A 12,526-nucleotide genomic window follows, 5' to 3' on the forward strand; every position below is an offset into this window, starting at 1 on the left:
GAAGAGGGGATCCGTGAATCCGTTGGCTTTAATGCATCTCAACCCGTTGGCTGAGAATCAACTGATCTACAAGTCGTAAGAGCGTACCGGATGCTCAGGGAGTCTCTGAGCATCAGGTCTACAGATCTACTGTACAGCAGTGGTTACCAAACGGTTCCATGTCTCCACACAAATCAGCCCGCGGACCCCCGTTTTGAAGAGATAATGCCAGGGAGGGACCCCCACATTGTTACGGCTCTAGCAGTGATTCTCAACCCGTTTAATTTCAAGGACCCCCAGTTTGACATGCATTATTAGTCTATACGGACCCCCCCAATTTAATGGCATTTCTATCTCTGGGACCCCCAATTTATATTGTAAAATCAATGTTAATTTAACCCATTTTGACCTGAGATCAGATTCTAAACATGTCTTCTACGTCCTGACAGTTTTCTGAAAAAGCTATGTTTCTATGTCAGTGCTTTTAGATCTGCTATTTTTCAATAGCTAAAGCACAACCATGACAACCATGTTCCAGCCCAAAATGGGTTAACTCTGAGAGTGTACAAATGGAGCCCGTGTACACTCTCAGAGTTACAGACCCATAAGGGTCACTATCACGTAGCTGGGGAGTGGGGACCCCCCAGGGAACTCCCTCCAGGACCCCCAGGGGGGGTCTACAGTTGGTGGTAGGACTGTCGGATGTTCAGCGAGTCTCGGAGCATCAGGTCTCGGAGGCGCCACAGCGCGTCGGCCATGGTGCTGTGAGCGCCTTTGGACTTCAGCCAGTGAGCGGGGAGACGAGCCTCCTGCTCCTTAGACAGGTACCAGTCTCTCCTCTGAGCTGCAGAGAGAGAACGACCTGGATGGTCAACGGTGCTTTTGTGCTTTACATAGATTGTGCATTACATTCACACACACACACACACACACACACTCACATCAGAGTCTTTAGGGAAATAATCAAGGTAGAGAGTGGACCGAAACAATGATACTTTTATTACCAAGACCCGCCCAGGGAGGAGCACGTATGCTGTGATGTGTTGAGCAGGGAGTATAGAATAGATGTCAGTCCAGGTATTTCACACAGACACAGATGAATGTCACTATAAGCTGGTTTATTTGGCAGCCTACTACAAAGAGCATTGATCCAGTATTGACCATATTATTATGCCAGGTCTCACGGCAGACAGAACTAATATCATAAACAAAAAGGTGAACGAGCATACAGTCATACTGCTCGCTAACGTAGTACACGCATATAAGGGAAGTGACGTCAGATCTTCTACCCACAACAAAACAAAAGGGAGCAGTGCACCACCCTGTGGCACCAACTGGAACTGCATAGTGACTGTTACAATGCAAGCCTCCAAAGCCCTTTACATTTCTCTCTCTTATACACAATGACCAGGCAGAGAACACATTGGAGGTGTGGTCAGTGGTCAAACATGGGTCTTATGTAAGAATAGGTCATCTGACAGACAACCAACAGGTGGATAGTATTCTCATCTTCAAAATCCTCTGAATAGGAGCAGGCGAACGGTAACAGTTACGTACCTTTGAGCGTCTGGTCCCACTGGCTGACGGTAACGGTGACGTACCTCCGAGCGTCTGGCCCCATTGGCTGACGGTAACGGTGACGTACCTTTGAGCGTCTGGTCCCATTGGCTGACGGTAACGGTGACGTACCTTTGAGCGTCTGGTCCCATTGGCTGACGGTAACGGTGACGTACCTCTGAGCGTCTGGTCCCATTGGCTGACGGTAACAGTGACGTACCTCTGAGCGTCTGGTCCCACTGGCTGACGGTAACAGTGACGTACCTCTGAGTGTCTGGTCCCACTGGCTGACGGAGCCAGACTCTAACAGTGACGTACCTCTGAGCGTCTGGTCCCATTGGCTGACGGTAACAGTGACGTACCTCTGAGCGTCTGGTCCCACTGGCTGACGGTGACGTACCTCTGAGCGTCTGGTCCCACTGGCTGACGGAGCCAGACTCTAACAGTGACGTACCCCTGAGCGTCTGGTCCCATTGGCTGACGGTAACGGTGACGTACCTCTGAGCGTCTGGTCCCATTGGCTGACGGAGCCAGACTCGGCGGTCAGGCCCTCGATGTACTTCAGGTAGGCCTCAGAGTGCAGCAGGCGCTGCGTCTTGGGGGGCGGGGCCACGAACATGGGCGAGGTGGGCTGACCCTGGCCGGGGTAGGGGGGAGGGGCATGCTGCCCCCCGGGGCTGAACATCCCAGGCTGGAAATAAATAAATCACACCCGTGTGAAGCGAGGGGCGCCCTTATCGTCATTTAACCCATTTTGGGGGCGGGAACCCCCTTTTTGGTGTTAGCGTTATGTTATGCTTTAGCTATTGAAGAACAGCAGATCTACAAGCTCATAGCGCGCCACCGAGTGGCGCGCTATGAGCTTGTAGATCTGGCTATTTTTTTTTTAGACGACTGACATAGAAACATAGCTTTTTCAGAAAACTGTCAGGATGTACAAGAGAGTGAGAGTGAGTAAAGAGAGAGTGAGAGAGAGTGAGAGAGAATTTCCTGTCAGCCTACTGTCTGTCCCTTCATAAAGAATATTTAAAAAATTAAGGCGAAAGCCACAAAAAATAATAAATAAAACTCCTAGTGTGTAGGGGCCATTAGAATAATCTTTTTTTATTATTGTTTACATCAGGCCTAAATGGATTAAAAAATAATAATATAACAAACCCCTCTGTCATGTGACCCAGAGTAAATTACCTGTTGCATGTAGTGGTTTCCAGGGATGGGACTTCCTGCCATGCCATTCATACCAGGACCCATCATACCTGTCAATCAAACATCATACCCGTCAATCAAACATCATACCTGTCAATCAAACAGGAACTATTCATTTATTATACCAGGACCCATCATACGTGTCAATCAAACATCATACCTGTCAATCAAACATCATACCTGTCAATCAAACATCATACCCGTCAATCAAACATCATACCTGTCAATCAAACAGGAACTATTCATTTATTATACCAGGACCCATCATACCTGTCAATCAAACATCATACCTGTCAATCAAACATCATACCTGTCAATCAAACATCATACCCGTCAATCAAACATACCTGTCAATCAAACAGGAACTATTCATTTATTATACCAGGACCCATCATACCTGTCAATCAAACATCATACCTGTCAATCAAACATCATACCTGTCAATCAAACAGGAACAATTCATTTTTTTTATACCAGAACCCAACATACATTTTAGTCGACCAAATCTGTAGACTGTAGATTCAGTCGACTAAAATCTTATGATATGTAGTCGACTAAAACTAGACTAACACACAAAACAATTCATTCATTCATTTTAGTTAGAAACCGTAGAGTCAGGAAGTAAAATTACGCTATGTTACACGTCTCGCGATTGTCATTTAATCCACACAAAACATACTGCGAAATACTGTCGTTTAGATAAATACTGTCGTTTAGATAAATACTGTCGTTTAGATAAATACTGTCGTTTAGATAAATACTGTCGTTTAGATAAATACTGTCGTTTAGATAAATACTGTCGTTTAGATAAATACTGTCGTTTAGATAAATACTGTCGTTTAGATAAATACTGTCGTTTAGATAAATACTGTCGTTTAGATAAATACTGTCGTTTAGATAAATACTGTCGTTTAGATAAATCAGATAAATACTGTCGTTTAGATAAATACTGTCGTTTAGATAAATACTGTCGTTTAGATAAATACTGTCGTTTAGATAAATACTGTCGTTTAGATAAATACTGTGGTTTAGATAAATACTGTGGTTTAGATAAATACTGTCGTTTAGATAAATCAGATAAATACTGTCATTTAGATAAATACTGTCGTTTAGATAAATCAGATAAATACTGTCGTTTAGATAAATACTGTCGTTTAGATAAATACTGTCGTTTAGATAAATGAGATAAATACTGTCATTTAGATAAATATTGTCGTTTAGATAAATCAGATAAATACTGTCATTTAGATAAATACTGTCGTTTAGATAAATCAGATAAATACTGTCGTTTAGATAAATCAGATAAATACTGTCGTTTAGATAAATACTGTTGTTTAGATAAATCAGATAAATACTGTCTTTTAGATAAATACTGTTCACTAACTACAGACTAAAGACAATACATATTTATATATAATGAACGTAGTAATTGTTCACTAACTACAGACTAAAGACAATACATATTGGCATTGAAGAAAAAAAAGAGAATCGTGTGAGAATCGTGATCTCAATTCTTGGAGGAAAATAAAAAAAATCACATTTTGAGCAAGAATCGTGCAGCTGCTAATTGAAAGTGATCAAAGATGCACAACTTAAGGTGTGTTGGTGAAGCTAAACCAAAGCAACCAAGCCCTCCAACGGCAGGTGTAGAGAGAGAGAGAGAGAGAGACCCTCTATAGACCCCACCAGGGACTAGTGCACACATAGACATCAAAGGGGGCTTCAGCCCCTGCCCTTTTTCCCCGTCTGTAAAAAAACTGCCCTCTCCAGACCAACGAATGCAGCGTTTACTACATGGTGAATGAAATGCACATGCCTCTCCTTTCCTCTCCATGCCATGTCGGAAGGAAGGCAGCGTTCAGGAGCATTGCGTTCATTTCTCAAGTCTCCTGAACTTATAAAAACACACAATTTTGCATTGAACACATTTGTTTGTCGTTTACACACCTGCATCTCCACTAGCTAAAGAGTGCTGGGGTTGCACCCCGGATGGAAATAGCTGATCTACAAGCTTGTTGTGAGCTTGTATCGATCTGCTATTTTCGCCCCAAAAGTGCCCCTCTTACGGGATTCCAGCCCCTGCCCCTCTTAACCTATTTTGGGGGCGGGAACCCCATTTTGGTGTTGAAAAATAGCAGACCTACAAGCTCGTAGCTTGTAGATCTGCTATTTTTGAAAAATCGAAGAGCGACTGACCTAGAAACATAGCATTTTTCAGAAAACTGTCATGGATGTAGAAGACATTTTTTTAGAATCTGATCTCAGGTCAGAATGGGTTAACACTCTCTGCATGACGTCCCCCCCAAAGCGGAGCAGGTCAAGTGGCCTTTACCCGTGTGGGGGGGGGGGCATGCCAGGGTGAGGGTACCTACCCGGGTGGGGGGGCATGCCAGGGTGAGGGTACCCGGGCATGCCGGGCTGCAGGTGGTGGTGAGGGCCAGGGCCGTAGGTACCCATTGGGGGGGCCAGGCACAACAGGCCCTCGTGATGGGGGGGGCCGCCCCCCTGCATGGGCATGTAAGGATAAGCTCCCATCATGCCTTGTGGTGGTGGTGGGGGGGGGGGGGGGGGGGTGGAGAGAGAGAGAGGGGGGGGGGGCGAAGAAGGACAACAACATACACCATGCATTAAGTGACATGCAAGTAGTGACTAGAAGATTTACATGCAATGGTAGAAAGGTTCTTTTTTTCTCTAAAATGTTTTATCCCACGATTTTGTAACCCAGTTTTCTTTTCACCCAGTGCCAATTATCTAATGTAATCCTGGGCGCTACACTTCCTCTGCCAACCTGGGGGGGCAGCGGACTGACCTCATGCCTCCTTCTATGCATGAGGAGTCCAAGCTGCGTCTTTTCACCTGACAGAGGGGAATTTCCCCGGCCAGACGTAGCGCGTGGAAGGGACACGTTATTCCGACCAGTTCCTTTCCCCTCCATCAGGCGCCCCGGCTGGCCAGGGGGAGGTAGTTTTAGAGACCAGGATTACGGCATGTTTTTGTGAGGGTATCTACCCTAGGGGACACGGGGAGAACATGCAAACTCCACACAGAAAGGCCCTATCGCCAACCCCGCCTGGGGTATGAAAGGTTCTTTGAAGCTGCTATAAGCTATAACAAGTCACGGTCATTCTAAAAACCTTTGTTTTGTTTTGTATTCACTATTCAGACATGCAGCAATGAGTAGAACGGCTCCCAAAAACCATTTAGTCTCTGTGACACATCTAGGGCCCGCAATCGGCATTCAAATATCTTCCTAGAAGCTTTGTCATTGGTCGATTTCCCCGTCTACTTCCTGATTGGTTAGTCATTTCGACAGGGTTTTCTTTTTCGACCAATGACAAAGCATGGGGGAGCGTTTTACCCATTGCTGGCTCTGTGAATAAAACAAAAAGGTCATTATAAATTTGACATATTATTGCTTATAGGAGCTTTAAGGGATGTTGGTTTGGTTAAAACGAAATGTTTAGTGTTAAAAAGCTCTATTTCAGATGGTAATCATAGAGTGTTTGATCAGTACCAGGCCCGTAAAGAGACCCGAGGCCGGTTCTACACATGCCTTCTAAAATCACTAGTATCTCACAAAGATTTTTTCAGAAATGTTCAAAAATAGCAGATGTACAAGCTCACAGCACGGCACAAACAAGATGCCTTCCGGATTTGAACGGGTCAGGGCCTATAGAGCGTCGCAGTCCCTCCCCCTTTCAGAACAACGAGTGGCCCAGGAAATGGTTCTCCATTCATTTTCTCCATAGGCTTTTCCTAAAGTATTTATTTAAAGACAGTTACGCCGCGGACAAAGCCAACTCGGATCGTGACAAATCAACACAATGTTTTGGGCCGATCAAATAATTTATAAGAAGAAAAACAACAAAAAAAGTTGTAACCTGCCGTTTCTTTCTACTCTCTAATTATTTGTTTGGCCCAAAACATTGTGTTTATTGTCATGATTTGTCACGACAAGAGTTGGCTTTGTCCGCGGCGTAACAGTCTTTAAATACTTTCTGAAAAGTCTATGAGGAAAATGAACGGCGATTTCTTTTCCGGGTCTCTCGAGGGGACGGGACTGCAACGCAATAGGAACGATTAATCTCTGAATATAGAGCTTTTCAACACTTCAACAAAAACCAAAACCTCTTACAACTCCTCAAAACTGCTAACGATGCATACTGTACAATGACTCTAACGTGGCATGAGGAGGAAGTTAGTTAGTAGTTTAAAAACAGCCATGAAGGTTATAATGTGAACAGAAAAATAAAACTTGAAATAAAAACAACACATTCCAGTCATGCAGTTGATGTCATGCAAATGATGCAATGTCTCAGAACGTGGGGAGAAAGAAGAAGCTGCAATCCTCAGGGGGGGGGGGGGGGGGGGTCGGCGGCCATGTCCTTGCACCACTGATATAGAGACATGAGGTTTTTCAGAAAACTGTCAGGATCTAGAAGACATTTTTGAAATTTCGATGTCAGGCCTAAATGGGTTAAATTGTAAAGTGTTTAAAATCTTTCATACTGTAACGGTAGGCTACTCAAACTGAAATTATATTCATGGTTGCGATGTTATATTTATTAATCACTTGTTTTATATTTAGTTGTATTTTATTTTTGTAGCAATTTTTCTTAGTCTTGCAAAATGCATTTCAATATGTAATTGTAATGTATTTTATGTGTGGACCCCAGGAAGAGTAGCTGCTACTAAGGTAGTAGCTAGTGGGGATCCAAATAAATAAATAAACATTTAAATCCTTCTACTGTGGAACTACAACAGATAGTCGGTCCACTTTGGGATAAATCTGGCAGTACCTCTTACAAACCAGTAGGTGTCCTCCTCCACCACAGTCTGGATCTAAAGATCAGGTAGAGACCAGCTAACAGCTGTGCTTTTCAACTCTCTTCATATCGAGATCCAGTATTTATTTTATTCACCATTTTGATGACATTTAACCTCTCAGACCATAAAACTAAAGAATGTTTTGGTGTCGTTGGATAAGATTCTGTCCTACAGTTCCATGCTGTATTGATGTTGGTACCATTAGGAGAGATAACAGGCTGTATTGATGTTGGTACCATTAGGAGAGATAACAGGCTGTATTGATGTTGGTACCATTAGGAGAGATAACAGGCTGTATTGATGTTGGTACCATTAGGAGAGATAACAGGCTGTATTGATGTTGGTACCATTAGGAGAGATAACAGGCTGTATTGATGTTGGTACCATTAGGAGAGATAACAGGCTGTATTGATGTTGGTACCATTAGGAGAGATAACAGGCAAACGTTGATCAAAATAACAATTATTCTACATTCTCTAATTTTGTAGACAATTGATAATATTGTCTCCCCCGACCTCCCATCCCCCCCCCCATATATATATATATATATATATATATATATATATATATATATATATATATATATAAATTGCAGCTTTAAAAACAACATGGGAGAAAATCGCCAAAATTAAACCAAACATTGACTTAAAGAATGTATTTGGCAAATGACTGAAGTTTAGAATGTTTGAAGTATTAGGAGGGGGGACGGGGGGAGGGGGGGACGGACGTTTTCTTTCTCCAGCATCATGTGACCAGCTGCTATGATGTCATACCGTCTGTCTCCCAGAGGGATGGGCGGGGCCACCCGCCGCAGGTGTCATCATCATTCCCAAAAGCAAAATTCAAATACTCTAAAATCTCGGCCACTCACTCACACACACACTCTCTCTCTCTCTCTCTCTCTCACAGTACCTGCTCTTGGGGGGGGGTAACAGTACCTGCTCTTGGGGGGGGGGGGGGGGGGGGGGGGTAACAGTACCTATTGGGGGGGGGGGGGGGTGGTGGGGTATAACAGTACCTCTTGGGGATGCCTGCTGTTGTTGTTGTTGCTGCAGCAGCTGCTGGGCTGCCCTCTCACGCTCCTGATGTTCTACGATCTTGGCTGCCCGCTCTGAGACACACACACACACACACACACACACACACACACACACACACACACACACACACACACACACACACACACACACAATACGTAATGTTACATTCACAAAATTATGGCCTACGTTTTCATGATATATAATATATAATAATAATACAATAGGCTTTGTAACCTTCATATATGTGTTTTTATTTATTTTATGTTCTTATATTCGGTTTTGTTCTCTGCTATTGTTCTATCATTTTAACTACTTGTGTTTTATTGTATTTTATTTTTGTGTCCTGCCCTGTGAAGCACTTTGAGCTGCATTCTATGTATGAAAAGTGCTATACAAATAAAGTTGCGGTAACCATTCGGTCACTCTACCTCTGAGACCCTGCCCTCCACCTACCCTCATATTCAGCCTTCTTGGTGGCCTCCAGCCCCCTCCACCTACCCTCATATTCAGCCTTCTTGGTGGCCTCCAGGCCCCTCCACCTACCCTCATATTCAGCCTTCTTGGTGGCCTCCAGGCCCCTCCACCTACCCTCATATTCAGCCTTCTTGGTGGCGTCCAGCCCCCTCCCCACCTACCCTCATATTCAGCCTTCTTGGTGGCCTCCAGGCCCCTCCACCTACCCTCATATTCAGCCTTCTTGGTGGCCTCCAGGCCCCTCCACCTACCCTCATATTCAGCCTTCTTGGTGCCACCAGCCCCCTCCACCTACCCTCATATTCAGCCTTCTTGGTGGCCTCCAGCCCCCTCCCCACCCCTCTCATATTCAGCCTTCTTGGTGGCCTCCAGGCCCCTCCACTCTGTGCCCACCTACCCTCATATTCAGCCTTCTTGGTAGCCTCCAGGCCCCCCCACCTACCCTCATATTCAGCCTTCTTGGTGGCCTCCAGGCCCCCCCACCTACCCTCATATTCAGCCTTCTTGGTAGCCTCCAGGCCCCTCCACCTACCCTCATATTCAGCCTTCTTGGTGGCCTCCAGGCCCCTCCACTCGGTGCCCACCAGACGGCTCAGCTCCCCGAAGGAGAAGTCTGGGTGTCGGGCTTTGATGACGGCGCGCATCTCGCTGCTGAACAGGATGTAGCCGCTCATGTTGATCTTTCTCTTGGCTCCTTCCTTCTTGGACAGGCCTTTTATCTTGGGAGTGGACTGCTGGGGGGGGGGGGGGGGGGGGCAAACATTAATAATAATCAGACAAACATCATCTTGGGAGTGTACTGCTGGGTGAGACAAACAACATTAACACAATCAGTGCCGGAAGTTCTTCAAAATAGGAGCTCTGGGCAGCCGGAGTTGTTTGAGCACTTTTACTCTGAAAGCCACGACCCGGAAACAATCTACTAAAAAAAAAGTTTACTTTACATTGCTAGCTTACATTGCGATCATTTTAATTTATACGATACATGATCCAAAAAGCGTTCATATTTTGCGGGAGAGACGGATGAGGAGCAGAAATGAAGCGCCAGCATATCGATCCGTTCATCACCACGGAGAGCGCTCTGGATTAGGAGAGACGAGTCATTATTTCTGCCGCGCTAACAGCTAAATCAACGGTAAGCTAATATGAGCCCAGAGCGTAGCATACTGTAGCCGAAAGGCGAACTTAAGAAAAGAAAAAAAAAATCTGAATATTCGTATCTGGCCCGGTATCATTGAGGATGCGCTAGGACGTCCTCACACGTCGTATGTACAGCTCGGTTCGAGTCCCTATGACGTTCCCATGACGTTACCTGGGTGGGCGTGTAGGGGACCAGCTCCATCTCGAGGGCCACGGGGGTCTGCAGCATCATGGGGGGCATGGAGGGGGTCTGCGGGGCCTCGTCATCGTCGTCAGGGTCCTCCATCTCCTCCTCGTTGCCCTCCATGTCGGCCAGCTTGGCCTCCAGCTCCTCAATCTTCTTGTCCAGCAGAGGAGACGGCTGCTTCTGAGGAACCATCAGCTTCCTGGAGAGGAGAGATAAGATTACATCCATGTTGACCAGCTCAGTGGCCTAGTGGTTAGAGTGTCCGCCCTGAGACTGGGAGGTCGGGGTTCGATCCCCGGCCGGGTCATACCAAAGACTGTAAAAATGGGACCCAGTGCCTCCCTGCTTGACACTCGGCATCAAGGGTTGGATTGGGGGTAAGTCCCTGCGACATACTGGCGTCATGTCCAGGGGGTGTACTTGTACATCAAGCTGCCTCACGCTACAGAAACAGGAGATAGGCTGAGAACAGGTTTCCCCGGTTGGACGTAGCGTTTGAACTGACCTGAAGTAGTAGGTCTCGTCGTCCACCACCTTGGAGGACAGCGAGAAGCGCTTCAGGCCTTTGAACTTCTTCATGATCTTCTCCTGCTCGATGTAGCGACTCTCGCACAGCAGCACGTCCTCCTCGGGGACCTCCGTGGGTCTGCAGGACAGGTAGTCCTTAAAGGACGACACGATGCACTTACCTGGACAACACAATGGACACAACACATTCTTAGATCACAAATCAATTTCACAAATGTCAAAAATGTGTTTATTTTGTCATTTAAAATAAATATTATTTGGCAAAAAAAAAAGGACTTGTTTGTCTTCCTGTGAGTATTCTGCGATTGTTGATGTTGTCAAATCTAACCTTCCAGTTGACAGCGACACATATCTTTTATCATCAATGCAAGATAATGGAATATGGACCATTAGAATGCAACTTTATTGGCCACAAAGTGAGGGGGAAATTAACACAATCAGCGCCGGGATTTCTTTCAAAATAGCAGCTTGAGTGCCGCAGATATGGCAGCTTTTACTCTGAAAGCTACGTACCGAGGACACAGGTCATGGGCAGCGTCTCCTCCAGGTTGCTGAGGAAGACCTCTCTCTTGTAGAACATCTTGGTGGGCTCGTGCTCCGTCTCCTCGGGGTGGATGAAGATCGGACCGAAGAAGAACGTGGCCCCGTCCTGAACCCACAGCTTCTCTATCCTATGAACACAGGACATGTTGTTATGACACAGCTTCTCTATCCTATGAACACAGGACATTATGGAAGCCATGTTGTTATACCACAGCTTCTCTATCCTATGAACACAGGACATGTTGTTATAACACAGCTTCTATCCTATGAACACAGGACATGTTATAACACAGCTTCTCTATCCTATGAACACAGGACATTATGGAAGCCATGTTGTTATACCACAGCTTCTCTATCCTATGAACACAGGACATGTTGTTATAACACAGCTTCTATCCTATGAACACAGGACATGTTGTTATAACACAGCTTCTCTATCCTATGAACACAGGACATGCTGTTATAACACAGCTTCTCTATCCTATGAACACAAGCCATTATGGAAGCCATGTTGTTACCACAACTAATCCATCCTATGAATACAAGCACAAGCCACTAGAATTAGGTTGATTATTTAACTCCGTTTAGGTCATTTCAAATCCAACGCTTAAACCGCCATCGATGTCTGTAGACGTCGCCGTTTGGTGTTTTAGGTGTTTGCGACAGAGGGTGGCGCTCTTCCACCCTCTTAAACCGCCATCGATGTCTGTAGACGTCGCCGTTTGGTGTTTTCAGTGTTTGCGACAGAGGGTGGCGCTCTTCAACAACCTGGGAGATAATCTACGGCTTCCAAGATCAAACGATAACTAAAGAACAGCACATCGTTTGGGCAGCCCGTGGGACTGCGTACGTACCAGGGGGGCAGTCAGACAGATATTTAACCAGGGGGGCAGTCAGACAGATATTTAACCAGGGGGGCAGTCAGACAGCTATTTAACCAGGGGGGCAGTCAGACAGATATTTAACCAGGGGGGCAGTCAGACAGATATTTTACCAGGGGGACAGTCAGACAGATATTTTACCAGGGGGGGCAGTCAGACAGATA

General features: G+C 45.6%; 1 protein-coding gene across 1 annotated transcript in view; it reads right to left on the bottom strand.

The window, feature by feature from the left end:
* Window positions 1-366: 366 nt before the first annotated feature.
* The window catches only part of LOC310875792 (protein polybromo-1-like), a 51,153-nt gene continuing 38,993 nt past the window's right edge, over window positions 367-12,526 (bottom strand). Inside the window, exons 24-32 of the mRNA XM_083789163.1 lie at window positions 11,452-11,609; window positions 10,916-11,099; window positions 10,396-10,609; window positions 9,616-9,817; window positions 8,588-8,680; window positions 5,115-5,282; window positions 2,725-2,792; window positions 2,035-2,227; window positions 367-823 (exon numbers count right to left, since the gene is read on the bottom strand). Coding sequence (XP_083645289.1) covers window positions 657-823; window positions 2,035-2,227; window positions 2,725-2,792; window positions 5,115-5,282; window positions 8,588-8,680; window positions 9,616-9,817; window positions 10,396-10,609; window positions 10,916-11,099; window positions 11,452-11,609 — 1,447 coding nt within the window. The 3' untranslated portion in view covers window positions 367-656. The remainder of the gene's footprint in view (window positions 824-2,034; window positions 2,228-2,724; window positions 2,793-5,114; window positions 5,283-8,587; window positions 8,681-9,615; window positions 9,818-10,395; window positions 10,610-10,915; window positions 11,100-11,451; window positions 11,610-12,526) is intronic.

The sequence above is a fragment of the Protomyctophum parallelum genome (genome assembly GCF_964188405.1).
Source record: "Protomyctophum parallelum genome assembly, chromosome: 18".
NCBI classification, from domain to species: Eukaryota; Metazoa; Chordata; class Actinopteri; order Myctophiformes; family Myctophidae; genus Protomyctophum; species Protomyctophum parallelum.